Source organism: Agelaius tricolor, unplaced genomic scaffold (genome assembly GCF_023055355.1).
Source record: "Agelaius tricolor isolate 1412-34295 unplaced genomic scaffold, bAgeTri1.0.p SCAF_43, whole genome shotgun sequence".
Classification (NCBI taxonomy): Eukaryota; Metazoa; Chordata; class Aves; order Passeriformes; family Icteridae; genus Agelaius; species Agelaius tricolor.
Window position 1 is genome coordinate 401,690 of NW_027269303.1, and position 27,832 is coordinate 429,521.

General features: G+C 54.0%; 1 protein-coding gene across 1 annotated transcript; it reads left to right on the plus strand.

Annotated features, from left to right (window-relative positions):
• The first annotated feature begins 9,633 nt into the window (after nucleotides 1–9,633).
• LOC139603962 (olfactory receptor 14J1-like) lies at nucleotides 9,634–10,602 on the plus strand. Its single transcript, XM_071454958.1, has one exon. The coding sequence runs from the start codon at nucleotides 9,634–9,636 to the stop codon at nucleotides 10,600–10,602; it is 969 nt and encodes a 322-aa protein (XP_071311059.1).
• The last annotated feature ends 17,230 nt before the right edge of the window (nucleotides 10,603–27,832 follow it).

Here is a 27,832-nt window from a genome sequence, read left to right on the forward strand (position 1 = left end):
TTTTTGACATATTTTAAACTATATATAGTTTTGATGATGATGTATTTTTAACTATATATATTTTTGATGATGAAAAAAGTAAATAAACAAATAAAACTTAAATAAACCAAGAGGAGAATGTGAGACCAGGACCTGCTAGCCTAGAGATTATGGGAGTGCAGCTCAATGTGCCAGTGTCTCACCACATCCTTTCCTCATTGGGCCTCTCCTCTTCCTCTTTGGCCATGTTTTCTCTGTGTCATTTGTGCTGCTCTTTGTTACTTGGCATTACAACGGGGCCACCATTGACCTGTTTGGGGGACAATGGATCCAAAAGATCCTGTCTAGTCAAAGGTTTTCTACCTAGGTGTGTTCTGTGCTCACCAAAGGCCTGAGCAAAGAAACAAAGAGAATGTGCCCAAATCCCAAAGCTTTGCTCCTTTGCAACCTCCCACAGATCTGGCTCACAGGGAAAAGTCACCTGTATGTATATTTACCTGGGACAGCAGTCCAGCTGTGTTGTTTGCACCTTGTTTGCAGAAGGATGAGTGCACTGGAAGGCCAATAACAAGTGACAAGGGTTCCTCCAATCTGTACTGCAGCCTGGGTGCCATTGAGCCCAGAGCTAGGGCATCATTTGTTCCCATGGACCAGTGCTTGCCAGTGTAATGAATTCCTGCACAGCTGGAAGAAGCAATTCTGGATTCAGCTCCAGCTCTTGGTGGGCTGCATGATCATTGACAATGCTGCCCTTCCAGAGATTATTCTGCAGTTTCCTTTCATAATCATTTGAAGTATTAAATTTCACATTTCAATTTGCTTTGTCTTAGGGAAAAACACTTCTGGCCCCAGTGCAAACTGTACTCTTGGTTGCCAGCTTCTGATGTCACACAATGTCACCTGGCTGCATGTGTTTGCTTAGCTCTGGGTCTAGTCCTGGCCTAATAAAGCCCAGGCAGGGTGACACATTGCAGGGAAAACGGGTCCATGAGCTTATGGGGTTGCCATCAGCAGCAGAGTGAATGTGCCCTTTGGGGATTTCTCTGGAGACAAAATTAGGGACCTACTCCATGCCACAATATTCTCTTAGATCTTTCTGAAATATCCTAGAAAAGGCTGTGAAACTTCACATTTCCTTGCACACCCACTGCTTGAATAGGGGCATTTTTGTCCCTCCTCAAAGCCATTGCTCTTGCACATCAGAAACATGAACATCCACCAACAGGAATGATGCATGGTCCTCCTGCTGCTGCTTCAGAGGACTGGGAAGTGCAGACCTGGGTATTACCAATATGAGCACTTAATTAGCATTTCATGCTCCTTCGAGCTGTCCAGATCTCAGGGCTTTCTGTTTCAAAGCAGCCACTGCACCATCTCTAGGGAAGAACAGGAAATGGGAAACAGTGACTGCCAGCCCTGCAGGGGTGTGGGGGAAAACCTGAAGTGTCTGCATCAAAAGATGAATGGGAAGAGTGTAATTGCCAAAGCCATCCTTCATTAGGATAGCAGGACCAGTTCTTTACTGCATGCCTGCATGAAAACCATTTGGGATCTCCTTTGTGTATCTCATGCAGAAAAGGAGCTCTTAATAATACCACGCTGCTTAAACCAGATTGGGATGTGGCTCTGTAGTGGTTCACAATGAAGCAGACTGCCTGCTTTGTCACTGCCAGCCCTGGTGAGCCTGTGAGGGACTGTAGTGTATCCCATGCCTGTTTTGCCTCCAAGCAAAGCTTGGTTTTCCTTATTAGTGTGGAGTAAATAGAAGAATAATAAAATGGACAATTAAACTGGCCACTTTGGAGGATATGCTCATGCTTTCGCATGTCAGTCCTGTACCTCATGCTCCCAAGGCTTGTTACTCATCATGAAATATTTTAACAAAAAAACCCCAGCTCTCATGTTACATCTGAATTAAATTGCATAAGATCATCAAGAATTCTGCTGTCAGGAACAAGACAAGAGCCTTCCGACACTCACTTGCAGCTGTCCTGGATTTCTGCAGCCCTTTGTGAAAAGCTGCTGCAGACAGAGTGTTTGGAGTTGGTTTGGGCCATTATGAGAGATCAGTGGAGCAGTGTGCAGGGCTCTCCTGGCAGAAAATTGTTTGTCCAAGCCCAGGGACATGGTGCCAGCAGAAGCGGAGCGGCCCCGCTCCCAGCCCGAGAGTCTGTGAGCTGAGCCACGCTGGGGAGGAAAGACAGCGAGGGGCTCCAGCCCAGCTGCTTCCCCTGCCCTGACCGTTCCAGGGAGCTCTGCCATGGGAGAAAGCCAACGCCGGACGAGCCACCGAGCTTCCATCAGCTGCTGGAACTGCTCTGTGACAGCTCCTGTTCTTCCCGAGAGAGAACCCGGCGCCTTCTTGGAAAACGTGTCATGGGGGGATTCTGTTTGTTAATAAACTGTTGGGGTTTTTCCACTTTCATCTATTAGTAATAACTTCATATTGCTGGAAAGGGATTGTTGGAACACTATAGAGGAGATGACTTATTGCACAATGTCCTGTTTTAAATTGTTTCAAACTGTGTGAGACAGATGGCTTCACATAGGAGCATCCCCAAGGCTGCTGAGGGGAAGGCACAGAGGAAGACAAACCCAGTATTTCTGAGGGAAACTCCTTGACACCAAACCAACCTGAGCTGTCAAACAGCAGACCTGATGTTTCAAGACACGGGCCAAAGGGGAAAACTTTCAGTGTGTTTGGTGCAGGCTGGGTTATGCTCGAGGCAAAGGTGTGTCAGTGTGTTGGATAATACTCTTTTCAGGACCTAGAAATGGGACAACTGAGAGGTGTTTTAAAAACTTGTATTCCATTTTCAGCCTCATGAGAAGGGTGAGACAATACAGATCTTATAATTCACACCATCACAATCAGAAGCTGACTATTTCCTAATTATAATACCTTTTAAGTGTTTCTTGGTCTATCTGTTTTTTTCCATGCCATGTTGTAGATGCCTTAAAGCCAATTATTTCAAACTACCCCTTGTGGGTCCCACTACAATGCATCTTTCATAGCTTTATTTTTCCAAAGTCTTATTTGCAAGGCCATCTTTCAAAATTTTTTTCTAGCTCCATTTCTCTCTCAACAATATCTGTCCTATTCCATGGCATTTTTAAGTCAGCATTTCTTGTCTCAAGATTTATATACAGATTCATACCGTGTGGGCCTTCTATTAGGCTCTAAAAACTTTTTACATATCCTTTTTCCACATCAGTGCACTCGGCTCCTTCTCTCCTCATTGTGCCTGGCAAGCACAGGGGCCCAGAGCTCCTGCAGAAACCATCACAGCACTCAGTGGGAGCAAACTTGTGTCCAGTCCTCACCTGGAGCTGTGCTGCCCAGCATTCCACCTCACTGGAATGAGGAACTGTTCCTGCTCTTTCAGAAGGAGCTAAGGAGGTTTGGCCATCAGATCAGCTCCTTCCCAGCTCTTGATTTGCTGCCCTGGGGGAGCTGCTGCTTGTGGCAGCACTTGTTTCACAGCTGACAGCCCTGCTCTGCTGGCCAGCAGCCATTGCAGGAGCCTTTGCTGGTGACATTGAACGTTTCAGATCTTCTTAAGGAAAGCTCAGGGCAGAACTTGTCAAAAGAGCATTGCCTGGGTGATGCATTTAACATTGGATCTTTCCTCCACCAGTGTTCATGTCCAGGGGCCTGTGACCCCGAGTGGGTGCTGCCTCCTGAAATCCCGAACAGCGCAGGGTGTCTCCCAGAGGCAACCTGCCACCACCTCCAACTCAGGCTGCCCTGGCAGTGCCAAGCGCCTCCTGCAAACTCAGGAAACTGGGGCCGTGAGTTTTGTTTCCAATGGAGAAAGGCTTGTGTTCAGCCCAGGGGCCTGTGGCCCCAGTTGGGCGGCCGCCTCCTGAAATCCCAAACGGCACAGGGTGTCTCCCAGATCCAACCTGCCACCACCTCCAACTCGGGCTGCCCTGGCAGTGCCAAGCGCCTCCTGCAAACTGACATCAGGACACTGGAGTGGTGAGTTTTGTTTCCCATGGCAAAGAGCTGGCATTCGGGTCCAGGGGCCTGTGGTGTAACAGCTCCCCCAGGCCCTGGAGTCTCAGACCTCAGGCAGCCACCGGTGACCAACAGGGACAGGAAGGCAACGGGATGGGTCTGGGTTTAGCAAAACCCAGGATCCTTTATTGTGCCAGACAAGAAACGAGGGGCGGAGGGTCATGGATTTTACATGACAGGGTAGGGGTGGAGTTTAGGGTTGGGGTCCAATAGCAGGAGGAGCAGGGGACTGCAAAGGGGTGGATCAAGGAAAAAACTAAGGAAAAAAAAATCAATGGAAAAAACTAAGGCGGGGACATTGCAGTAGAATTTGAACTAATGGGAGTACAGGAAAAGAAGAACATTCTGGGGCCATTCCTTATTTGACAAAATGGAGTGGAGTGTTTCTTCCTGGGCTTCCGGGGTCACAGCCCACAGGATGGAGGGGTGGAATCTTCTTTAAATCACACCCCTCGCCTGATGCTCTCTGTCTGGGTAGAATCCCCACCTCCTGGGGCGGGGGAACCCCATACCTCCCCCTTTTTCTTTCTTTTAGAAACAGGGGAAAAATTAAAGTTATAGCCCTTAAATTAGTTAATACTTATGAGGTAACTTATAGATAGATTATGACAACTCATAAAGGGATTCCCAGGGACATAATAATGAACAGTAAAACACTATTAACATGACAATAACAATTATAAAACTGATAATTTTAGCTAAACTTGAGACAATAAACAATCTTAATGGAAAGACTAAACATGAAGGGGGTACACACAAGAAGATTAAAAGGTATAGGTAAGAAAGTAAGTTTAATGTAATAATTAAAGTAACACTTAACTAAAGCCTTTTCTTTCATTTCTTTGCTCTCAACTTAATACCCTTATTCTTAGTAAATTAGTCCTTCTCTTTTTTGCTCACTCTCTTACTTTCTCTTTTTCCTTTTTTCCTCTTTCCCCTTTTTCTCTTCCCTTTAAACATCTTTCAAGTATTCTATACTATCACTTCTTGACTTACAATCAAACAGCTTACGCACACCTTCTTTTCACTTGCTTTTCACTCTAATTAAAACTTCTGTTACTTTTCTGCTAACAAAAATTGTAATTTGCAACATCAAGTACGAAAGTAAAACACATCATTTATAAAAACACAAAATGAAACTCATCATTTGTAAAAAACTTTTTAAACCAGTGAAAAATCAAGCATAAAATTAGACTTACACATTTATCATGAGATATTGTTTTTCTGGGGGTTCCTTGCATAAAGGATAATAGGGTATAAAGAGTGTATTCTGGAAACTTGATTTTTCCAATTGACTAAAATAAAGGGATTTAAAAACTTAACATGAGTAATGGGAGTTAGGATTGTTTGTGTCATATTAACTTCTTGTAATATTAGTTGAGAACTATTTACATTTATGTATATATTAAAATGAAAAGAGATAATAATAGTCTGTAAAAACTAAATTAACATTAACAAATGAAATAATAATTCTGGTATTTAATAGCTTACATCACTTAAATTAGTACTATTAAATCAAGCTACTCCTTTTTAATGAAGACTGGGGGGTTGGGAAAGGTTAATCAAACAAAAATATCTTTTGTGATATAAACATGATCTAGAACTCGCTTAAAATTAAAATGATCTAAGTACAACTGAAATATATTTACCAGGAAGGGGGAATAAAAAGGGAAGTGTTAGGGTTTCTACAGAAAACTTGCACAGTTACATTAATTTGCTGTCTGGAGCAGGCTTGGCAATGATTTCTCCTTCTCCACCAGCTGTGCTTGGGAGCTCTGGGTGTCAAACTTTGTTGAGTGCAGTTTGCCATGGCGTGCTGGAGGTGCCTGCTGCTGCAATCCATGGCGGTGGGCACTGGCACAGGCACAATTTGGTGAAACACAAAGTTTCTCTGGGGAGTCCGGATGGCAATGGCCGCATTCAAAGGAGGCTCTCAATGCTGAAACACAGGTCCCAAACTGTTTGATGGACTGGCCTGGCTTTGGAGGGGCTCTATGGTGCCGGCAGAGGCAATGAAGTGGGAGATCCTCTCAAGAGAAGGAGTGGAAGCCCTGATGTTTGTGCTGCGTAACTGCAGCAAGTTGTCTGGGGCTCTGCTAGGAGGGTTATGGGCATCACCATTTTGGGGGAGTAAACAAAAGGAGGTTTCTGCAGTGGGGTTTCTGGTTCCATCTTCCCTGGAATAGATGTGTACTGTGATGGAGTGGTCACAGCCTCCAGAGGTGGAGCCAGAGGCGAGATCAGGGCCGGGAAGAGAAGGTGAAGAGTGGGAGAACAGGTTCCAAGTGGTGTGGCCATCACCATCTTGGAAAGGAGGAACCAGGGTGGCATGGCCAACGCTACTCCAGAGCAGGGCCTGGGGAGGGTGTGGGAAAATCAGAGGGGAAGAGAATAAGGTGTGGAGGAATGGCTACGTGACAAGGGCCACATTCTGGACCAAGAATCGGGAGGATGCAGCTAATCTGGGTCCCTGCACCTGCAAAACACTGTGTCCTTGAGCATGGCTGTAGTACAGTAACAAGCAGTGAGAGAGACATGAGAAAAGAAAGATGCAACCCCTAAGGTATGAGGAAGAGCTGATATCGTATTATAGCCAATAGATTGCTTAGCTTGCAGAATATGTATGAGCTTATTGCTTGTTGTGCATAAAAGTCTGATGCTCTCTTCAATAAACGAAGCTTGCTAAACACTCATATTGAGTGTCCAAGTTTCCCTCACCACGACAAAACCCAAAGTATCTCAAGGCATGAATGGGTCCCACTGAGGTCCATCCCCAACACAGGCTCCTCATGGACTCCTTGGAGGAGAGAATTGGAGGCCAGGATGACCCAAAACCTCTCAGAGACTCGGTGTGGAAAGAAAAATCCAAAGTACCTTAAAAACCTTGAGTATCTCAAGGCATTAATGAGCCCCACTGAGTGTCAGTACAAAGCTCTCAAGGGACTTGTTAAAGCAGATAATTGGGGCCATGATTGCACAAACCTCTCAGAGACTCCAAGGCAAAAGCCAAACCCAAAGTCCTTTGAAAAACCTGCAGAGAGGCTGCTGGCACAGAGGCGGCTCCTGGCAAGGGCAGCGCTGCAGAGAGACAGCTCTGGGCAGGAGCAGCTCCTGTGCACAGCCCAGCAGGGCTGGGGCACTGCCTGCAGCCACCCCAGGCACAGCAAAGAGGCACAGAGGGGTTAAACTCAGCCTGGGCTGGGAGCACAGGGCAGAGCTCACTCAGGGCTCACTAGAGCAGAAATAAGCCCAGGTTTGAAGCAGTCATTCCCTGGCTGTGGGAAGAGAAACCGCAGTTCCTGCAGGGATCTCCTGGAGCTGGCACAGCCCAGAGCTTTTAGGACCTTTCAGGAGGACTCTCAGGGCTGCTCCGGGGCAGGGCTGTGGCCCTAGGGCAGGGCTGGCTTTCCCTGCTGCCCCAGCCCAGGCACAGCCCAAGGCAGCTCCTGTTGCCAGGCTCTGCTGCAGGGCTGAGCAGCCAGGGCTGCAGCCAGGGGTGCCCAGGGCTGTCCTGCAGAGCAGGGTCCTGCAGCCCAGGGCGCTGTGCTGGGGCAGGGACTCTGCTGCCTGCCAGGGACAGCTCTCAGCCGGCCCTGGCAGCTGCTCCCAGCGCTGGGGAGAAGCTCTGGGGGGAAGGAGCCGCCCTGAGCAGGGCAGGGGCTGCTGCTGAGAGGGGCTGGGTGGGGCAGGGCTGCTCCCAGCTCCAGACCAGCTGCAGAGGGCACTTCCCAAAGAAGGTAAGCCTGGGATTGCTGGAAAGATCAGGAGCTTTCCTGAGAGTGTTTTCAATTTTGTTCTTGGAGAAGGATGGGAAAGTTGGGGTGATGACGAAAAGATTTTTGCATTTTACACATTTTTCATATATTCATAGCTCTGTAACTTACTATTATATAGTTATAAATCTACAATCCTTACTTAACACTACTAAATTCCTAATTAACTATAATAAACTAATATTACATACTTATATAATTATAATAATTAACTCTAGTACATTTCCTAACCTTTCTCTTAGATTTTAGAACAATAAGCTCACTGTCTAAATACCTTCCTGAAATACTGTCTTATTATCAGGAAGAGAACCTACAAAACCATTTTTTTAATTGACCAGAATGTGAGCAGTCATAACAAAAATTTTTGGCAAAGAAGCCTTTGGACCTATTCCAACAGGTTGAGCAGGGGGTGTGTAACACAATGGCCCTGTAACCAGGGCAACTGAATCTCCTATTGGATGTTCCTGTTAAATATCCTAATTAATCAACCTTAATAAATTGTTGAAATCAGGGACCGAGTGTGCCCCATCCCCATTGGGACACCTGGAAGCTTCCAATTAATGTCTGGTTTTTACTTTACTGTTCTAACACTGTTGCAAGGGGTTTTTTTCTCTTTGGATTATAGACAGCAGGGGGATAAGAGAAGCAGAACAGGAATTGTTATCCCAGAATCCCAGAACATTCTAAATTGAAAGGGACACACAGGATCACCAAAGGAATGTTTGAACATTTACAGAGATTCCAGAACTGTAACTTTGGGTGGTCAGTCTCTCTGCTGGGAGCCTCCCAAAGGGCCCTCAGCCACTCCTCAGCCCTGCACAGCAGCAGCATCACCTTTGCAGGGCCCAGCAGGGCTCTCCTGAGCTGCCCTTGCCCAGCTGCACACAGAGCCTGCCCCAGCCAGGGCCCTGCACACAGGCAGGTTTCTGTAGGGCCCCAGCCAGGGCACACAGGCTGGCACGGGCTCTGTGAGCGCTGGCAGGGACAAGGCTCCTCTCAGGAGGGAATGTCCAGGCCCAGGGAGATGCTCAGGGAAGGAGAGGGGGCTGGAGAGAGCAGGGCTGGGGCAGGAGGGCACTGTTGGTGTGTGGGAGGTGCCGGGCACAGCTGGGCACGGGAACACTGTCCTGAGTGCCCGGCTGTCTCTGCCCTGCCCTCTCAGGCACAGCACCACAACATCTGCTCTTGCTTCTGCACTGCCCTGACATTGGCACTGTTATCTGCTGCTCTCAGGGAGGCTCTGGCATCTGCAGCAGCTGAGCCAGGCACTGCCCTTGGCATTCCTGCCAGGCAGGGCTGTCCATGGCAATGGGGTGTCCAAGCTTCCCTGGCACCTGTGGGGCTGTGGGCAAAGCAGTCCATGGCAAAGGGGAATGAGCTGAGCCCCCTCCCTGAGATGCCATCATGGGCACAGCCAGGGATCTCCTTGCTGTGCCCTGCCAGGCTCTGAGCTGCCCTCCTGGGTGCAGATCTGTGCCAGAGCCTCTGGGAGTTCCCTGAATGTCCCACGGGGAAGGGCAGAGCTGCCACAGCTGAGGAAATGCTGCTGGGTTTGCCAAGGGAGCCGTGAGTGTCCTTGGCACAAGGGGGTGCTGAGACCTTGCCCAGAGACCTTGAGAGAGGGTGAGACATTCAGGGATCCCTCTGCTCTGGGCAGGGTCTGGTTTATCCCAGGGTATCCGGGGAGTGTGATTGTGCTCTGATTGCAGCCAAAGGCTTTCCCACAGAAGCTAGAAGGGCGGTGTGTCCCAAATGTAGGGACAGTCTACAGGGAATGGCCCAGGTTTGGCTCCAAGCAGCCTCTCCTGACTTGTCACTGTCCTTTCTCCATGAATAGGTGCCCATGTGCAGCCCCAGCAAATGTCCAACAGCAGCTCCATCAGGCACTTCCTCCTGCTGGCATTGGCAGACACGCGGCAGCTGCAGCTCCTGCACTTCTGCCTCTTGCTGGGCATCTCCCTGGCTGCCCTCCTGGGCAACGGCCTCATCATCAGCGCCGTAGCCTGCGGCCACCACCTGCACACGCCCATGTTCTTCTTCCTGCTCAACCTGGCCCTCGCTGACCTGGGCTCCATCTGCACCACTGTCCCCAAAGCCATGCACAATTCCCTCTGGGACACCAGCAACATCTCCTACACTGGATGTGCTGCTCAGCTCTTTTTCTTTGTTTTTTTTATTTCAGCAGAGCTTTCCCTGCTGACCATCATGTGCTACGACCGCTACGTGTCCATCTGCAAACCCCTGCACTACGGGACCCTCCTGGGCAGCAGAGCTTGTGCCCACATGGCAGCAGCTGCCTGGGCCAGTGCCTTTCTCAATGCTCTCATGCACACGGCCAATACATTTTCCCTGCCCCTGTGCCATGGCAATGCCCTGGGCCAGTTCTTCTGTGAAATCCCACAGATCCTCAAGCTCTCCTGCTCAGACACATACCTGAGGGAATTTGGGCTTGTTGCTTTTAGTGCTTTTCTTTTTTTGGGTTGTTTTGTGTTCATTGTTTTCTCCTATGTGCAGATCTTCAGGGCTGTGTTGAGGATCCCCTCTGAGCAGGGACGGCACAAAGCCTTTTCCACCTGCCTCCCTCACCTGGCCGTGGTCACCCTGTTCCTCAGCACTGGCATGTTTGCCTACCTGAAGCCCCCCTCCATGTCCTCCCCATCCCTGGATCTGGCCCTGTCAGTTCTGTACTCGGTGGTGCCTCCAGCCCTGAACCCCCTCATCTACAGCCTGAGGAACCAGGAGCTCAAGGATGCCCTGAGGAAAATGATTACTTTATCTTTCAGAAACAATAAACTCTCTCTTTTCTGCTTCAGAACCTTCAGAATGTAACTCTTTACAATCTCTCGGCCATTTTTTCCTATTTATCCATTTTTTCATTGGAACTTTTTCTTATTATTTTTCCAGTGTTATAATGTTTTTTATAAAATGCTGTAATACTACACTGAGCATTTCTACATGAACATCTACTTTTTTTTTGAAACAGAAGGACTTTCTGGAGTCTTGTTCCCTGTTCATTTCAATAAAATCCAGTGTCTGCCCTGCCTTGTGTGTCCAAGGCATTTCCTCAGCCCTTCTCTGGCTCTGCAGGGGCAGTGCCTGTCAGCAGAGGCTGAGGGAAGGGGCTCCCAGCACAGCAGCACGGCCAGGGACAATGGCCCTGCCTCTTTGCACATCTGCTCCCCCCAGCTCCACACTCCCCTCCCCAGCCCTGCTGTGGGTGCAAGGCCAGAGTGCTCTGGCAGCTTGGTCCCTGTCCTGCTGCGTGTCCCTGCTGTGACCCCAGGCAGGGACAGGCCATGGGCACTGCTGGGACACAGCTGGGCTCCAGCACAGCAGCTCCATCAGCAAAGGGCATCTCCTGAGGGCAGGGCAGGGAGCCTTTGCTCCCCTCCAGAGTCACTCTCAGGACTCTCAAGGGGCTCCTTGTGTTCCTTGTTCTCCCAGGGCTCAGTGGGATGAGATCAGGGTCTCACTGGGGCCTTCAGGGGACTCAGGTCTGGGTCAGGTTTTGCTTGTTGGTGGCCAGTGCCCATCAGATGCTGAATGGTCTGTGCTCAACCTTCCTGGGGCGCTGCAGCTTGTGCCAGGGCTGATGGCAGGGGAATGTTTGTCTGGAGGGCCTTGGGAGCTGCAGGAGAGCACAGGGGACCTGCAGGGACAGAGTGTGCCAGGGACCAGCAGGGAGTGGAGCTCACTGGGCACAGGCCTGGCCAGGGTGGGGTCACCCTGAGATCAAGGCCTGAATGTCTGCTGTGAGCCAGGAGAGCTCTGCAGCCCAGGGCCACAGCAGGCACAGGGAAAGGAGTCTGGGCACTGACTCCTCTGCCCCTCAGGGATCTCCCCCAGGAGGATCCAGGGCAGCCCCGAGCCCCTCTGGCAGCCCTGGAACAAGGCAGGCACCTCTGAGCCCCTCCATGGCCCCGCAGAGCCCGTGTGGGAGGGGGTCAGGGCAGGAGCACCCTCAGCTGCCTCTGTGTCCCAGGCTGAGCAGCAGAGCCCAGCAGAGGCAGCCCAGGGCCCCGGGCAGCACAGCCCCCGTGCTCTGCAGAGCAGCAGCCCCAGCTCGGGGCTCTGGGCAGCAGGGCAGGGCTGCAGCAATGGCTGCTCGGGCCAGCACAGACGTGTTCCCCTGGGAAAGGCTCTGGGGGCAGCTGGCATGGGCCAGGAGCAGGGCAGGAGCCCCTGGGGGTGCAGAGGAGCCCTGGCAAGAGGCTGCCCTGTCCCTGGGCCAGCAGGAGCTGCCTGAGGAGCCCCGGGGCCCACTCTGCTGCTGGGCTGGGCAGCGGGGCTGGCCCTGGGGCTGCAGGAGCTGCCCGAGCTGAGCATCTGCTGAGCATCCCAGACACAGAGTGGCTGTCCCTGACCTCCAGGGCCTCCAGTTCCTGCTGCAGGGCCTGACCTGACTCTGCTGCTCTGCTGGGCTGGGGCAGGGGCAGGGAGGGGAAAACAATGGAGCCTTGTCCCCATGAGTCCCCACAAGGTCAGAATGGTCTCCATGGTTCCATGAGGCCCCACAGTGTCACAATGGCCCCTTGGTTCCATGGAGCCCCATAGGGTCACCACAGTCCCCTGGTTACAGGAGACCCTGCAGTGTCACAATGTCCCTTGGTTCCATGGAGCCCACAGGGTCAGTTATGCCAGTGGGCAGGGTCAGCACCAAAGACACAGACACCAACTGAAGGAATTGTGTAATTTACATAATGTATATCTGCAAGAATTTACAATAGGAGAAGCTCAGCAAAGCACATAATCATTAGAAAATAATTACAAAAGGAGCAGCTCAGCAATGCATCCAACCATCCCCACCAAAGATTGCCTGCAGTGATTGAGAAAGATCCAGCCCCAGTTACCCTCAGCCTTTACCATGCCCCAGACCCACACAGCAGCTGGGGAAGCTGTCACAGCCAAGGGCTGCAGAGCCACTCCTGGGCACTGGCAATTCCTGCAGGTGCCTCCAGCCCCAGCTGAGGCTCCGACCCCGCTGGGAGAGGGCCCAGCTCTGACAGTGCTGAATGAACAAACTGACAGCACTGCTAGTGTGGCAACATCTGGTTTCATCCTCCTCTTGGGTCCCTCCCAAAGCCTGGCCAGGGCCCCAGGAGGAACCAAGGGAGCTGACTTTGACCATTCAGCCCCAAACAAAGTCAGATGGGGCCTTTTCTGGTTTCCAAATACAAAAAAGTAAATCCATATTTCACCAATGAACATGTACAGAGCTTATATTGCTAATAATGATTCATTAATGAGCAGATACAAATATAACCTTTGGTTGTAAGGTTCATCTGGAGCTCAGCTTTGCCTCAGGGCCTGTTGTTCAGGCCTGGTGAGGCCTCAGTGCTTCAATCAATGCCTTGACCTACAGATGACTGCAACCTTCAAAACAATTCTTTGGATAACAGAGTTTAGATTTAGGTATTAGGCATAAAGGCATCACCTCTTGTTCTTCAATTAAGTGCTGCTCAAGTTCATTACTCAGAGCTACAATTTGCATTCCTTTTAAAACAGCCCTAATTAGTTGCTATTCTCTGTCCTTTATCAAATGCCCCTATTTTTCTTGAGACTGTGTCTCTTTATGGACAAGTCCCAGTACTCCATTTCCAGCACAAGGTGCCACAGCAACTCCAACATGGAATCATAACACACCAAGCGCTCACAATGCAATGATTGCAGTGACTGCCACGAATGCATTTCACAGCAGCCTCCAATTTGGGAGCCAATCCCACCATGAGGAATTTTCTTCTTTCTGCCTCTCTTCTACTGATCTTTCTATTGAGGTGATTCCTGATTGTTGGACCTCAAACCCAGCACTGATAGACATTCCTGCAACATTCCTGTCTTGGCATAGCCCGGGATCCTCCCTGGCCAGCAAGCAGATAATCCAAGGCCCTGCAGTTCTGCAGAGCCCCATTTGTGTTTGTTGGAGCTCGCAGGATGTGCTGTTGGATATTTTAACAGCATCACTTCTTTCTTCTTCTAATAATTGATTTAGTTCACTAATGTAAATTGGGTGCAGCCATGCACAGCCAGGGGTTTCCATTTCCCCATGGGCCATTGTTAAGGGCATGGAGCACATCTGGGAGATGGGTTCTCCATGGGCAAAGGTTCCATCTCCTCATTTTTTCAGCTGCTCTTTTAACAACCCCTTCACCCATTCAACCAATCCTGCAGCTTGTGGATAGTCTGGGATATGAAAAACCCTGCAGGCTTAATCACTGAATTTTTCACAGCAACAGACAAAGCACTCTGCATCACAGTACCAGAAAACCCTGGGAAAATAGCCAATTTCCTCCCTTCCTCCTTTTTTCATTGTATACAATCTCACAAAGTTGACCACTGACATTAGGGTCCTGGCCAATCCTGTTCTGTAGGGTATTTAGAGTTACATCCCTGAGCAGCCAAAGCTACCAAATTAGTATTGTCAGCACTACTTCACATTATTATTATTTCATATGTAGATATACATATTGATATACATATAGACAGATAGATACAGACATATATATAATATATATATATATATATATATAAATATACAAATATATATATATATATTAAGGTCTTATTATACAATAAATACATATAGTTATTTATTATGTTGATATTTCACTGGCACAAATACAGCTGAGCTCAAGATTAAAACCTTCTTCTCTTGCTCCATGTGGGAGCATTCCAACAATAATTGTTCCTTCTGAAGCTGCTGTTTCCAATGGACTCTTAACACATTCATCTTTGTCTGCCCAAACCCACAAGGTCTTTTCCTGTTCCATGTGCAATTTTTGGATGCATTTGAAGCCATCCAGGGGTGCAGCCTCTTTTACCCGACTGCCCCACTGCTCCCACGGGGCTCCGACCTCAGCCCACTCCAGAGCCAGGGAACTCCAGGGAAGGGCTTCCCATCTGGGAATTTCTGATGGCACTGATTCCTCACATTGACACTGAACAAGTGACATTTGGTTGGGATCTGGTCAGACTGGGCCAGTTTTGTTTTACCAGTAGGCAGGGTCAGCACCAAAGACACAGACACCAACTGAAGGAATCAGTGTCATTTCCTGCAGCTCAAAGCAGCAAAGAATCACAACAGGAGCAGCTCAGCAATGCACCCAACCATCCCCACCAAAGATTGCCTGCAGTGATTGAGAAAGATCCAGCCCCAGTTACCCTCAGCCTTTACCATCCCCCAGACCCACAGAGCAGCTGGGGAAGCTGTCACAGCCAAGGGCTGCAGAGCCACTCCTGGGCACTGGCAATTCCTGCAGGTGCCTCCAGCCACAGGTGAGGCTCCAACCCCGCTGGGAGAGGGCCCAGCTCTGACAGTGCTGAATGAACAAACTGACAGCACTGCTAGTGTGGCAACATCTGGTTTCATCCTCCTCTTGGCTCCCTCCCAAAGCCTGGCCAGGGCCCCAGGAGGAACCAAGGGAGGTGACTTTGGCCATTCAGCCCCAAACAAGGCCAGATGTCAGATTTCATGGCCTGGTCTGGCTTCTAAATACACAAAGGTCAACAAATGTTTCACTAATGAGTGGCTACATCTATCACAGTGCTAATGACCATGCATATCTCATCAGGGAGCAGATACAAAGATAACCTTTGCTTGGAAGGTTCATCCAGAGGCCACCTTGGGCTCAGGGCCTGCTGTTCAGGCCTCACTCAGGGCTGCTGTCCAGGCCTTGGCACTTCAGGGACGTGGTTTAGTGCTGGGCTTGGCACTGCTGGCTGAGCGGCTGCACTGGGTGAGCTCAGAGGGCTTTTCCAAGAGAAAGGATTCTGTGATTCCATGATTCTATCCACTGCATTCAGCTGGGTCCATGTTAGCAGCATTCATTTGCTCAGAAAGTCTCCTCTTGCCCAGCTCCTGTGGCCTGAGGCTTCAGCTCCTTCAGCTCCTGGTGCTGAGCTGCTCATGCTGAACGAGACGACTCGGGGAGAAGAGCACAGTCCATGCAATTCCTTCTGGGACATGGAGAGGGGAGGCTGTGCAAACAGGAGCATTGTTTGCTGTGGCCTCCTCTCTGCCCTTCACGCCTTTCAGCGCTTGGAACCAGCCCAGAGCTTTCTCCAAGAGTGCAATGGAGCAGCTGTTCCTGCTCCTGGCTCTGGCTCTCTCCAGTCTCTGCCCTTGCCTGCTTCTGTCCCTTGTGCTGTGCCCTCTGTTCCCCCAGGGCTGGCTGGCTGCTGCCCAGGACTGTGGCACTGGCACAGATCCACTGCTCCAGAGCCTCCTTTCTGTGCCCTTGGAGCTGCCTGGGCACAGCAGCCTTTTCCATCTGCAAGCTCCCCATGGACAGGGAGTGCCCAGCTCCGTTCCTTGCACAGCCTCCAGGAGCCCAGGGCTGCCATCTCAAGTCCCTGCTGGAACTGAGGGCTCCCAGGTGCCTCAGGCTGCTGTGACACCGCTGCACACGGGAGGGAACAGGGGCAGGGGCTGTGCTGAAAGTCAGCTCCATCTGCTGCTGCTGCTGCTGCTGCTGCTGTGGGGTCATTTGTGCAGCCCTGGCCCAGAGTCAGGGATCAGATCCTGCCAGTCTCTTCCAGCCCTGGCTGCTCAGAGGTTGGGCCCTGGAGCCTCAGGTGGCCAAAGGCAGCTGCTCCTGGTCCCTCTGTGTGCCCGTGTTCAGCAGTGCTGCTCCATCAGTCTGTGCCCAGCAACGGGGAAAAGCCTCAGCCCTGCAGGGCCAGGAGCTGCCGGGCTCTGCCTGAGCAGCTCAGCCAGCAGGAAGGGAGCTGCTCCACACGGGAACCAGGAGCAAAGGACATTCCTTTGATAGGACATGTTTTCTATTTAAAGGAAAAAAAAGGAAAAAGGAAAGAAATGGGTAAATTGTAAAAGATAAGAATAAAATCCAAGTGTTAGAGAAAAAACATAACATAATGTTAGTGAAAAAAACAAAACATAAATGCAACGTTACATTCTTTGCATTAAGAGGTAAATGATCTTTTGAAAAAGAGAACTCAGTTATTTACATTGTAAATGTGCTGATGCCATGGATCCATCTTACTGACCTCAGCAGCCTTTTAAAAGATTTTGGGCTTTGTTTCCATCGTTGGTATTTGAAATTGTGATCAAAGCAAGAGGAAATTGCTTTGTGCCCTTCCAGCTCCAAGCAGGACTGGGAATGGAAACTCTGTCAAACCCCAAATCCTTTAGAAGATGCCCTTCCTTCTCAGCCTGGGAAGGAGCTGCACATTCCCTTTGAAACTGTCAGGGGTTTCTTAAAGACCCAAAGTCCCACTGACAGCTTTTTGCTCTGGTTTGGCAGGGCAGAAGGGCAATTCTCCATCCACCAGCTCCAGACTGCACTGCCTCAGGAGCACGGCCCACTTGCCAGCTTTGGCCCACTCGTGGCACTGCTAGAGGAGGAAGAAAGTGCAACTGCACAATTCCAGCCAATCAAGAAGGAAGAATGGGACAGACAAAACAGCCTGTGCAGATCCAGGCGTTCAGCTGGGACTGTGGAGAGTTTGGGTCCTTGCCAATTGGATGTGTGTCCCCAGCTGCAATCTCTGGGCCTGCAGCAGAGTCTCACTCACCTGCCAAAGCAGAAAGCTCAGGCGCTGTGCTGGCAAGGGGCTCATCTGATGCAGAGCTGTCAGAGCAATGTGAGGGCAGAGCCAGCCCAGCTGGGCCCAGGGCTGAGCCCAGCAGAGCCCTGGCAGAGCCCAGAGCAGCCTCAGCAGCCACAGAGCCCGGCTGCAAGGAGAGAAAGCAGAAACCGCCCGTCAGCTGAGGGCTCCTGTGCCCTTGTGCCAAGGCCTGCGGTGCCCAGGCCATGCTGGCTGTGCCCAGAGCTGTGCCCAGAGCTGCCCATCCCTGCTGCCTTTGGCAGCAGAGCAGGAGGGCAGGACATGTGCCCAGCCTGCAGCCAGCCACGGCACATCCAGCCCTCAGCAGCTGCCCAGAGCAGGATGCTCCTGTGCTCGCTGCCATCTCCCAAAAGCTCTGATCCCACCCTGCCAAGCACACAGGGACCCACCTCACGCCATCCATGGCTGCAAGAAAAGCTGCTCCCAAACCATGGCCTCAGCCTTCTCCAAGGGCACGGCCCATCCACGCCACAGCTGCTCCCAAGCACTTCCCCATCCACACTGGACCACCTAGAACGCTTCCTCTGGAAAAACAAACAACACATTATTGAAAAGAGATTAGATGCAAAAGGGGAAAACAAGAAAAACAGTAAAAACTCTTATCTCTGTCAGGGCCTTGAGGAAGGCCCAACTCCTCCATGGTAGGGAAAAACCCAGCCATGGCTGAGGGAAGCCCACACTTTCTCTCTTCCCCCCTGCACTGCCCCCCAAAATCACCGTGATCCCAAAGCAAACAAGGGCAGTGGAGCAGCCCAAGCCCTTCCTTGCCTTCACAGCGAAGCAGCCCCTGCACAGGTTCTGGAGTCCCACCTCTGCTCCCACCATGGGGCTTTGTTTGTGTCGGGCTGGCTGCCCCAGCCCCAGCCCCAGCCCCAGCCCAGGGCACAGTGGGTGCTGGGGGCTGTTGGCAGGGCCAGGAGCCCACTCCCATTTCGTACCCAGCCCAGCCCATGCCCCCAGCCCTGCCAAAAAGCAGCTGGGCAGCAACTGAAGGATGAGTTGCATCTGCCCCAGCAAAGGGGGAACCTTTGCTTCCCAGCCAGGCTGGGCCATGCCCAAATCTGGCAGAATTTCCCTGGGTGTAGACTCGTCTGCAAATTCCCGGTGGAGTTTGGCTTTGAAGAAGGTGCCAGAATCAAAGTCCATCACCTTCAGCCTACAGTGGCCAGGCTGAGGAAGAGCTTGTCATCCTTGATGTCATCCTGGCTGTCTCCAGCAGCAGCAGCAGCAGCAGCAGCAGCAGCATCCCCACCCGTTACAGCTTCTCCAGGGGCTCCTGCTCCTTCCCTGGGGGGAGACCAGGCTCTCAGGGCTCTGCCCAGGGCCCCAGCTGTCAGGGAACCAGCACAAGCAAAACCAGCTTGGATGGCGGCCACCAGTGCTGGGCAGAGCAGCTCAGCTCCAGCACAAGGGCTGCGTGTGCCCATCCCATGGCCCCGGTGCAGTGACACAGGCAGCACAAAAAGGTCTGGGTTCCTCTGCTTCTCATTGCCAAGGCATGTGTGGAGCTGCAACTTACCAGGGCCCTGGATACTCCAGGGACCTGGAGAACCATTCCCAGCAACTGGGAAAATCCTAGGTGCTCCATCACCCATAGATGAGGTCTCCAAATTTGCCTAAAAACTGGGTCCAGCTATTAGAGGCCAAAAAGAGCAAGTCCAAGTGACTTGATGATATTTTTAGCCCAGAAAGCCCTGCAGCTGATGGCACACTTCACAATCAGCAGGGGACACAGCTCGGCCAAAGCCCAGACCTCTGCTGGGAGCCTTTCTCCTCAAATACCCTTCAAACAAACCTCCATGCAAGTCAGTTGGGAAAGTTTCTTCAAATGATACATTTCTGGCACATAACTACACAGGCTTATGGGAAAGATCCTAAAGCAGCTGCTCTGGAGTCAAAGAGGCAGCACTAAGAGTCCTTGTCATGTGTTTGTAGCTAAATCCCACTTTGGGGGAGTTGAAGGAGTTGGGAATGAGCTAGAGAGCGGAGCTCTGAGTTTTTTAGATGATGCCATTGCTTTTTCTTCTCTTCTACATAGACAGGAAGGGTGAGTTTGGCTCCCATCTGCACCGCATGGCTCACAAGGCCACAAGGCTTGTAGTTACAAGAGCTTTGAAGGATTTCTTGGCCAAGAAGACACCTCCAATCCTTCAATCTTTCCTCTTATGGACTCATGCTACAGTGTAAGCTTCCTTAGCCAATCATGTTATGACACACAAACCTACAGCACTGCATCCTAAACTTCTTGTTTACCATTGTAACTACTTTGATTTTTTCTACATCTTGAACTCTAAAACTCTAAACTTTCCTCCACTTCAATTTTCCTCCCCGTGTCTCTGCTAGAAACTAGAAATCGGCATTGTCGCTTCTAGCACCTAAGTTTGGAAGCCCTTTCCAAGGTCTCAGATCAAATCCTGGGTTCAATTCTAAGCTTTGCTGACAAGACCAAAGGTCTGGGATTTCCCTGCATTTGGGTTTCCAACAACACCGATGCTGTTCGTTCCACAGTGCCCAGGATCCCTCTTGCAAGTCAACTCTGGCAGGAACAAGGCGGCTGCCGGGGGCTGCTTGTGGCCTCTGACAGCCCCATTGCTCAGGGCTTGCCAGCGCCCCAGCCCCTCAGGCCCTGCCCCAGCCCGGCCAAGCTGCCCGGCAGCAGCGCCGCAGCCCCACAGCAGCTCCAGAGCAGCCCCAGGCAGAGGCACCTGGGAGCCCTCAGCAAGGCAGCCAGCAGCACACGGGCAGGAGGGCACGGATGGCGCTTCCTGCCTGGCACAGGGCTTGTGGCCATCTCCAGGCACCGCTCTGGCAGGGATCCCCGCAGCTCCGGCCCCTGCCCAGCCGCTCTGTGGGCAGCACAAAGGCTTCAGCAGAACCACCACAGGCCAAGGGGCTTCTGGCCATTTCCCTGCAGCACTGCATGCATGGGCAGCATGCTAAGTAGAAGCACGCTTTTCTCCACTTTCCCTATGCCCTACGGACCCTGGGCAGCAAAGAAAATCTCCTGAGAGTGTGTATATTATAACATGGTATATATTTACATAGGGTAAAAAATAGAATGGAAGAAAAGAAAAATCTTAAAGAAAAGTAAAAATCCCCAATGGCTCAGGCTGCCCCAGCAAAGAGAGCCTCCCGGATCAACTGTCCTCAGAGCTCCAGCAGGGCAGGCAGCCGAGCCGTGAGAGACGAGGCCGAGTGATCCATGCCCTGCGCAGCTGATCTTGCAGCCTCTGGATGGTGGAATATCGCCCACACTGTATTGCCCGGAGGACATGCAGTGTTTCAAGTGCCAGCTGTGACACAGCACTGCTCACGTCCTCCGTCAGGCGTTCCAGGGCTGCAAGAGAGAGGAACAGAGCCATGGTCAGATGCCGGCTCTGCCGGGAGCCAAGGAGAGCCCCCGGCTAGGGCCATCCCAGCTGGCTCTGGCCATGGCCAGGAGGGAGCAGGGAGCAAGGGGATCAGCCCGAAGCTGCTGGCCACCAATGGCCCACGTGGCCCCGAAATCTCCGTGTGCTCTACCCCCAGGAGCAGAGCCCTCCGCAGCCGGGGCAGGGCTTGCAGCTCTCCCCCCGGCAGCCCCCGCTGCCAGCCCACTGCCCTCACTCACCAGTGCAGATCAGCTGCAGCTCTCGCTGCTGCCCCCTCAGGCGCCGCCCGGCCATGCCTGTGAACACAGAGCCTGTCACGGCCCCAGCGGCACAGCTCCCTGCCAGCGGCGCTGCCGGCGCTGTGGCCACACGGGCTGCTGGCCCAGCAGGGCTCAGCCCGGCCCTTGGCGCACGCTGCCGCCCCAGGGCACGGCTGCCAGAGGGCGGCAGCAGCAATGCCCAGCCCAGGCGGGGCTCCATGGCGCCGGGCCCGGCTGGCGCTGCCGGGGCAGCAGGCGGGGCCGGGGCCGAGCTGCGGCGGGCCGGGCCAGGGAGGGAATCCGGTCTCGTGGCTCACCCGTGAACGTGATGGCCGCCTCTCGCAGGGGCTCCTGTGGGCTCTTCAGGTAGCGCAGGGCCTGGCGCAGGTGCTCGGCCGCTCGGCTCCTGTCCTCTGCCAGCTGCAGAGAGCAGCAGGAGGGAAGGGTTGGCGCGGGCTCAGCGCCGGGGCCGGGCGCTGCCTGCGCCCAGCCCTGGCCTCCCCTGCCCGCAGAGCCCTGAGGCACAGCCAGCAGCCGCTGGCCAAGGGCCCCCGAGGGCAGGGGGCAGAGGGCCGGCTGCTGCCCGGGGAGCCGCGGTGCCGGCCTGCAGCCCCGCCGGGCCGGGGTTCCATGGGCACCCGGCTCGGGCCCATGGGAGCCTGGAGAAGAGCCCGTGCGGCCTTTGGATGCAGCAGCGGGCAGGGGCACAGCTGCCAGCCCCGCACACTGAGCACCGCCCTCAGGGGCCTTCTCCAGCCTGAGGCTGGGGCTTGCAGGCCCTCCTTACCAGGCACTCGCTGAACTTCCACAGCTTCTGGCTCTTCACCAGTTTTTCAAGATCCATCCTTTTCAGGAACTTGGCCACACAAATCAGCGTTTTCTGAGAAGCCTGGAGAGCAGTAGAGACACGGAGATGGCCTCATAGCCCAGGGCGCAGGACCTGCGTCCCTGGGCCAAGGCCTGGAGGAGGCTGCAGTCCAGCAGGCGCAGAGCAGGAGGCAGCTGAGCCCCCTGCCAGGGGGATAGCAGCAGCCCACAAGTCTTCACCTGTGCCACACGCTGATTCTCATCATGGCAGTGGAAGAAGAGTGGCAGCAGGCTCTGGCACAGGGGTGTGTTCAGGGCCTTTTTTTCCTTTTCCTGTGGAAGAGTCACCAATGTTCGGAAAAGCAGTATGGAGAGCAGCTGCACCTGGCTATTGTCCTGTATGAAAGGAAGAGAAAAAGACCTCAGCATTGGCTGCACGGGGCTCAGCTTAGCACAGGCCTGCAAATCCACAGGGCACAAAGTGTCCAGGCAGCATCCAGTGGCTGTGGCTGGGAGCAGTGAGCCTTACGTGCTCAAAGAGTGGCAGGAGCGCCTCAAGCAGCTGCAGTGTGACGGGGCTGGGCATCAGCATGTCATTGTCCAAGATGATAAAGCTGAGTAGCACGACTGTCATGCTAACTATCTCTCCATCCACATCCCACAGAGGCTCCACAAGACTTTCAGTCAGGCTCCACATTTTTTCGGTCTGTGCAGAATACAAGTTTGAGAAATGCCATCCTGCTGCTGCAGGGCCCAGAGGCCAAAGGCCTGTCCTGAAGCACTTGGGCAGCTGAACTGGGAGGCAGGAGACCTGGGAGCAGCTGCTCCAACACCCAAAGCCCAGCCAAGCCCAAACGACTGCATTCCCCAGCTCAGCCTCAGCCGCTGCCCCCTTCTCACCATTGAGGGCTCCTCCATGAGCTTGAGAAGGGTCCTGAGGGCCAGGCGACGCTTCTCCCTGCTCTCGCTCCGCAGCTGCCTCGACAAGATTTCCAGGACTCTGTTAGCACCACGTTGACTCAAGTCCAGGCACTCGAAGACCTGGATGGCACAGGGCAGTGACAGGGGAGCCGGCCAGCAGGAGCCCGGAGCCACACAGGGCTGGGCCCAGGCAGCAGCACAGGGCGCGGGCACCGTCCCAGGCAGCTGTGGCTGTGAGAGGGCAGAGAGCTGGCAGGCAGCTCAGCCAGGTCATGCTGGCCTTCAGGCTCACCTCCACAAGGAACGCCAGGGCGGGCAGCTCCCAGCGTGGCTCCTGTGTGCTGAGCAGCCGCAGCAGGTAGCGAGCGATGCGGGACCGCAAGGGGATGGAGACACAGCACATCTCCCTGGCAGGAGAAAAAGGAGTCAAGACTGTGGGCCAGGGGGACAAACCTCTGCCAGGACTGACTCACAGAGCTCTGCTCTTTCCCCAGCATCCTGCAAGGGGCCCTGTTTGGGAGGCAGCTCCTGGTGGGCACGCTCCTCTGCCAGCCTTTTCCAGTCTGCTTGGCCATCCCTCAGTGACAAGGCCCTCTGGCCCACGACCACAGGGACTGTGTGGAGCTCCCTGGGCACAGATCACAAATGTCAGAGGCAGTGGGGAGAAGGGGCTCTCACCTGGCCAGCAGACCCACAGCATAGTGGTGGGTGTCAGCACACAGCAGCGTGTCCCAGCCACAATTGCGTTCCATTGCCACCACCACATCCTCACGCTGCATGCGGCAGAGCAGGGACTTCAGGGTCCGCACTGCAAACCTGCGTGCACAGCAAAGGCCAGGTCACACTGGCAGCACTGGCTCCTGCCCAGGGACATGGCAGGGACAAGAGGGGTGGGATGGAGCACCTGTTGGGGCTGGTGGCAAGGCCGTGCTCTTCCTGGCATCCCTTCCAGAAGGTATCGACCTCCTCTGGCATATCCAGAGTGCTAAAGAAGACTTGGGAGAGCAGATGCACAAAGAGGCGGGGGAAATAGACCGTCACCATATGTGGGACACGGGGCACCTGGAGGATCTTCCACATCACCATGGTTGCCTGCAAGGGACAAAGCCCCCCGAGACAGCGCTCAGTGCCGAGGTGTCCGTGTGGCAGGGCCTGAGCTTGGCAGGGAGAGGCCCAGAGAGACGCAGGGGGTGCATGGGGTCTGGTGGGCCCGGAGCTGCCCCTGGGCCGGGTTTCAGGCCAGCGCCTGAGGCAGGGAGATGCAGTGGGCGAAGGGGAATGGAGAGCTGCTGGAGAGGCAGCCTTGGGGCCAGCAAAGGCCTCTTGCAGAAACTCACAGCCAGGCCAAAGACACCCGTTTTGTCCCCATCGGAGGTGCACGTGCTGTGCTCTGGCCAGCTCTCCAGCACATCCAGGAGTATCAGCAGCACTGGCTCTGCAGTCCTGAGCGAGCCCATGATGGTCTTCCACATGGTGATGGCAGCTCTGTGGGGTTAGAGCTCTGTCTCAGGGTGGTCTCAGACACGGCACCGTGGCCTGGGCATCCCTAGGGGCCCGGGCTGATTGCCGGCTCTGCCTCTGCCCACTGGCCCTCGCCAGCAGCACCCAGGCAGCCCAGCCCTGTGGGGACAGAGCCCTGAGGGGCGGCAAGGGAGCATGGCAGCAGGCTTGGGGGCTGACGTGCCAGGGCTGGAAAAGGCAGCAGCCAGAGGGCCCTGGAACTCTCTGTTGGTCAGACACCTTGGCCAGGCAGTACAGGGTGATGGGCTGGGGAGGCCTGAGCCCTCTGGGCAGGTGGGCCCCATACCTGTCACAGGACGGGGCCACACGCAGCAGCGTCACGACTGCATCACCCAGGTGTGCTTTGGTGAGAGTCAGCAGGGCCTCATCCAGCCTGTGCTGGGCAGAATCATTGGCCAGGAGCCATCGGTGAATGTACCTGACCATGGCGGGCACCTGGAGAAGGCACGGGGAGACTTGGAAAGCTGCCAGAGGGAGCAATGTCCCCAGGGTCCCCAGAGAATGCTTCCCTTGCCAGCGCACTGCCATGGCCTCAAAGGCTCCCAGGGACCAGCAGGCCTGGCAGGAGAAGCCACAGGACTCATGGGGGAATTGAAGCCTGGCCCCAGGCTGCTCACTTGTTCTGGCCTGGCAGCACCCTTCTCCAGGAGCAAATCCAGCAGGGCAGCACTGGTCTCATGATTGAGGAGCTCGGAGTGAGCTCTGAGCCCAGTGCCCATGGTGCTGATCTCTTCCCGCCGCATGCTCCGGATGAAGTCGCAGACGAGCTGTAGGAGAAGGGCAAGAAGCCAGGGATGTTGCATGGAGTGCTGCACAAATGGTGCTGGGCTGAGCAGGGACAGCAGGCCCAGCCCAGGTGGGGGTGGCTGCAGGTACCTGTGCTGTGCTGCGGAAGCGGCCACGGCTGGATTCCTGCTCTTGTGTGCGCTCCAGGGCTGCATCTGGCAAAGAGCGAGCACAGCCAGAGCTGAGGGGCTGCGGGAGAGGCCGGAGAACACAGCCCAGCCCTGCGCTGCCCAGGCAGGGAGAGCCCCGGGATGCTCCAGGGGGATGGAGCACGGCCACTGCCGAGTGTCTGCCCGGCCCCTCTTCCGTCCTGTCCCTGGGCATTTCCCCAGGGAATGGGATGGGATGGGATGGGATGGGATGGGATGGGATGGGATGGGATGGGATGGGATGGGATGGGATGGGATGGGATGGGATGGGACGGGGCCAAGTTGGCTGCAGGCTCCAGCCCTGCAGCCCAGCTCTGCCACTCACCCTCCTGCGGTGGATGGAACGGCACCACCGCATTGGTCTCCTGTGCTGGGCCAGCTCCAGGGCCTTCTTCCTCCTCCTCCTCCTGATCCAGCCAGACCACCTTGCGCACTCTCGGGGCTCTGTGCTCCATGTCTGTGTCTGGAGAGCGACCCAGCAGCGAACCCAGCCGGTGCCGCTCCTGCAGGGCGTCGTGCGCCTTCCCTGCGGGCGGGACGCGGCTGTCAGAGCTCGGTCCGGGGCCAGCAACGGCCCCCGAGCGCCCCTCAGCCGCCCCGGGCCGGCCATGCCCAGGCGTTCGCTCTTTGGAACGCGGCACGGGAGGCTCGGGGCCGGCGGCCGCGCTGCTGAGCGGCGGAGCTCGTGCCGGGGAAGCCGCAGCGGAGGCGGCGGGAGCGGCCGCGCCGCCTGTGTCCTCCGCGGGCCCCGGGAGGAGCCGGGGCCGGGGCCGGGACTGGACTCTGCGTCGGGTCCGGGGCCGGGCTCGGGCCAGGCGGAGCCGAAGGGCGGCGATGCCGCCCCCGTACAAGGCACTGACACCCGCCCAGCAGCGCCACCGCCAGTACGGCCAGAGCCGGGCGGAGGCGAGAGCGCGGCGGGACGGCCGGGGCCGGGCACGGGGCAGCCCCGCCCGGGGCCGGGGGCGGGCCGGGGGCATGGCCCGGCCCGGCAGGGGAGAGGGAGGCGGGGAGAGGAGAGGGACGCCGGGCAAGGGACCCCGAGAGAAGGGTGCCCGACCGAGGGAAAGGGAGAGAAAGAGAAAGATAAAGAGAAAAAAAGAAAGAGTGCTCTAAAATATCTGTTTTGCTGCTGTCGCTGCTGCTGCTGCCGATGCTGCTGCTGCCGCCGCTGCCGCCGCTGCAACTGAAGCACCGGGGCCGTTCGTCCCCGTGTCCGTTCCCCGCTCGCCCCACGAGCCCCACGTTCGAGCCCCGCGCGCCCCGGGCACAGCCCCTGAGTCTGTCCAAACACGGGAACTTTGCAGCGGTGAGCCCAGATGCAGAGCCCTGACTCCTGCACACTGGCACAGCAATCCCCTCGCTTGCTGCTCTGCATTGGCCTGGCTGAGGGTCAAACACTGTCGGGCCACCTTCCCTTGCTGTAGGATTCCTACCTGAGCCCAGCACTGCACTTACATCTCCAGTGTCACCTTCCAGTAAAACCAGGGGAAGGAAAACTCTGTGTGGCTCATGGTATTTTCGAGTGTCTAAAAATCACTAAGTCACCGATCTTAGAGGTACGGTGCATCTGGAATTCCTGGGATGGAGAAGTAGTGCAACATGGAAAAGGGGAGCATAGAAATAAATAGAGGAAAAGATCTTGGATTGTTTCTTTCATTTTCATTTCCCTTCTGGAAAGCTGTTTCAGTTTTCCAGGAATCTTCTCCTGTCTCTCTTCCCAAGAATGTCTCATGGAGAACAAGGTCAAGCTTCTGTCCCAAGATTTGCCAGCAGGAAATTATGCCACTGGTGAAATTTTCATGATGACTGTTTGTGCTGGCTTAGGGCAAATTTGGGGAGGAAACCTCCAAAAAGGGATCAGTCTAGAAAGCAAGTTCAAGCAGCCCCTCCCCCTACTAGTTCAGGAAAATACTTCCCTCGAAAAAAGTGCAAAAAACCCAGTTTATTTAACAAGTAAAGTATTCACAAGCATGAAAAATGAATAATATTAAATGAAACCTCTGACAGTGCTGAAGAGATGGCAAATTCAGAAAGTCCTTTTTGTGGGTTGTAGTTGGCTCACTCGGTCTCTTCTAAGTCCCTCAGGGGCTGGAATGCAGTGTCCCAGAGCTCGGTGGGCCACAGGTGTGAGCTGCCGGTGTTTTTCTGGGTTTTCAGTCCAGAGCAGGTTTAAACAGTTCCAAGAAAAGGAAAAAGGAAAGTCACAGTCCTGGGAACTTCTCTGCCTAAGCTAGCTAAAACCAAATTGCTGGACCTGGGCTGTGAAGGCATCGGGAAATTTCCAAATCTGGGCACTGACGGTCCCAGCAAACACCAGATCTGGATGGTGCTGCAGCCAGAACCTGCAGATTTCCAAATTTTGGCTTTCTGTGCCAGCAAATCACTGGACTTGGGCTGTTCTGGCACCAGGAAGTTTTCAGATCTGGGCGCTGGCACTGCCAGCAAACACCAGATCTGGGTGGTGTCGTTGCCAGCAACAGAAATCTGCTGGATTTGGGCTCTGCTGGCACTGGGAAATTTCCAAATCTGGGCACTGGCGCAGCAAACACAAGATGTGGGCAGTGCCAGAGCCAGTAGCAGAAAGTTGCCGGGTTTTGGATTTCTGTGCCAGTAAATTGCTGCTGCACTTGGGCTGTGTCAGAATAGGGAAATTTCC

Bases quoted from the DNA above. Each gene is read 5' to 3' on its own strand.
- LOC139603962 (XM_071454958.1), top strand. From the start codon at position 9,634: ATGTCCAACAGCAGCTCCATCAGGCACTTCCTCCTGCTGGCATTGGCA.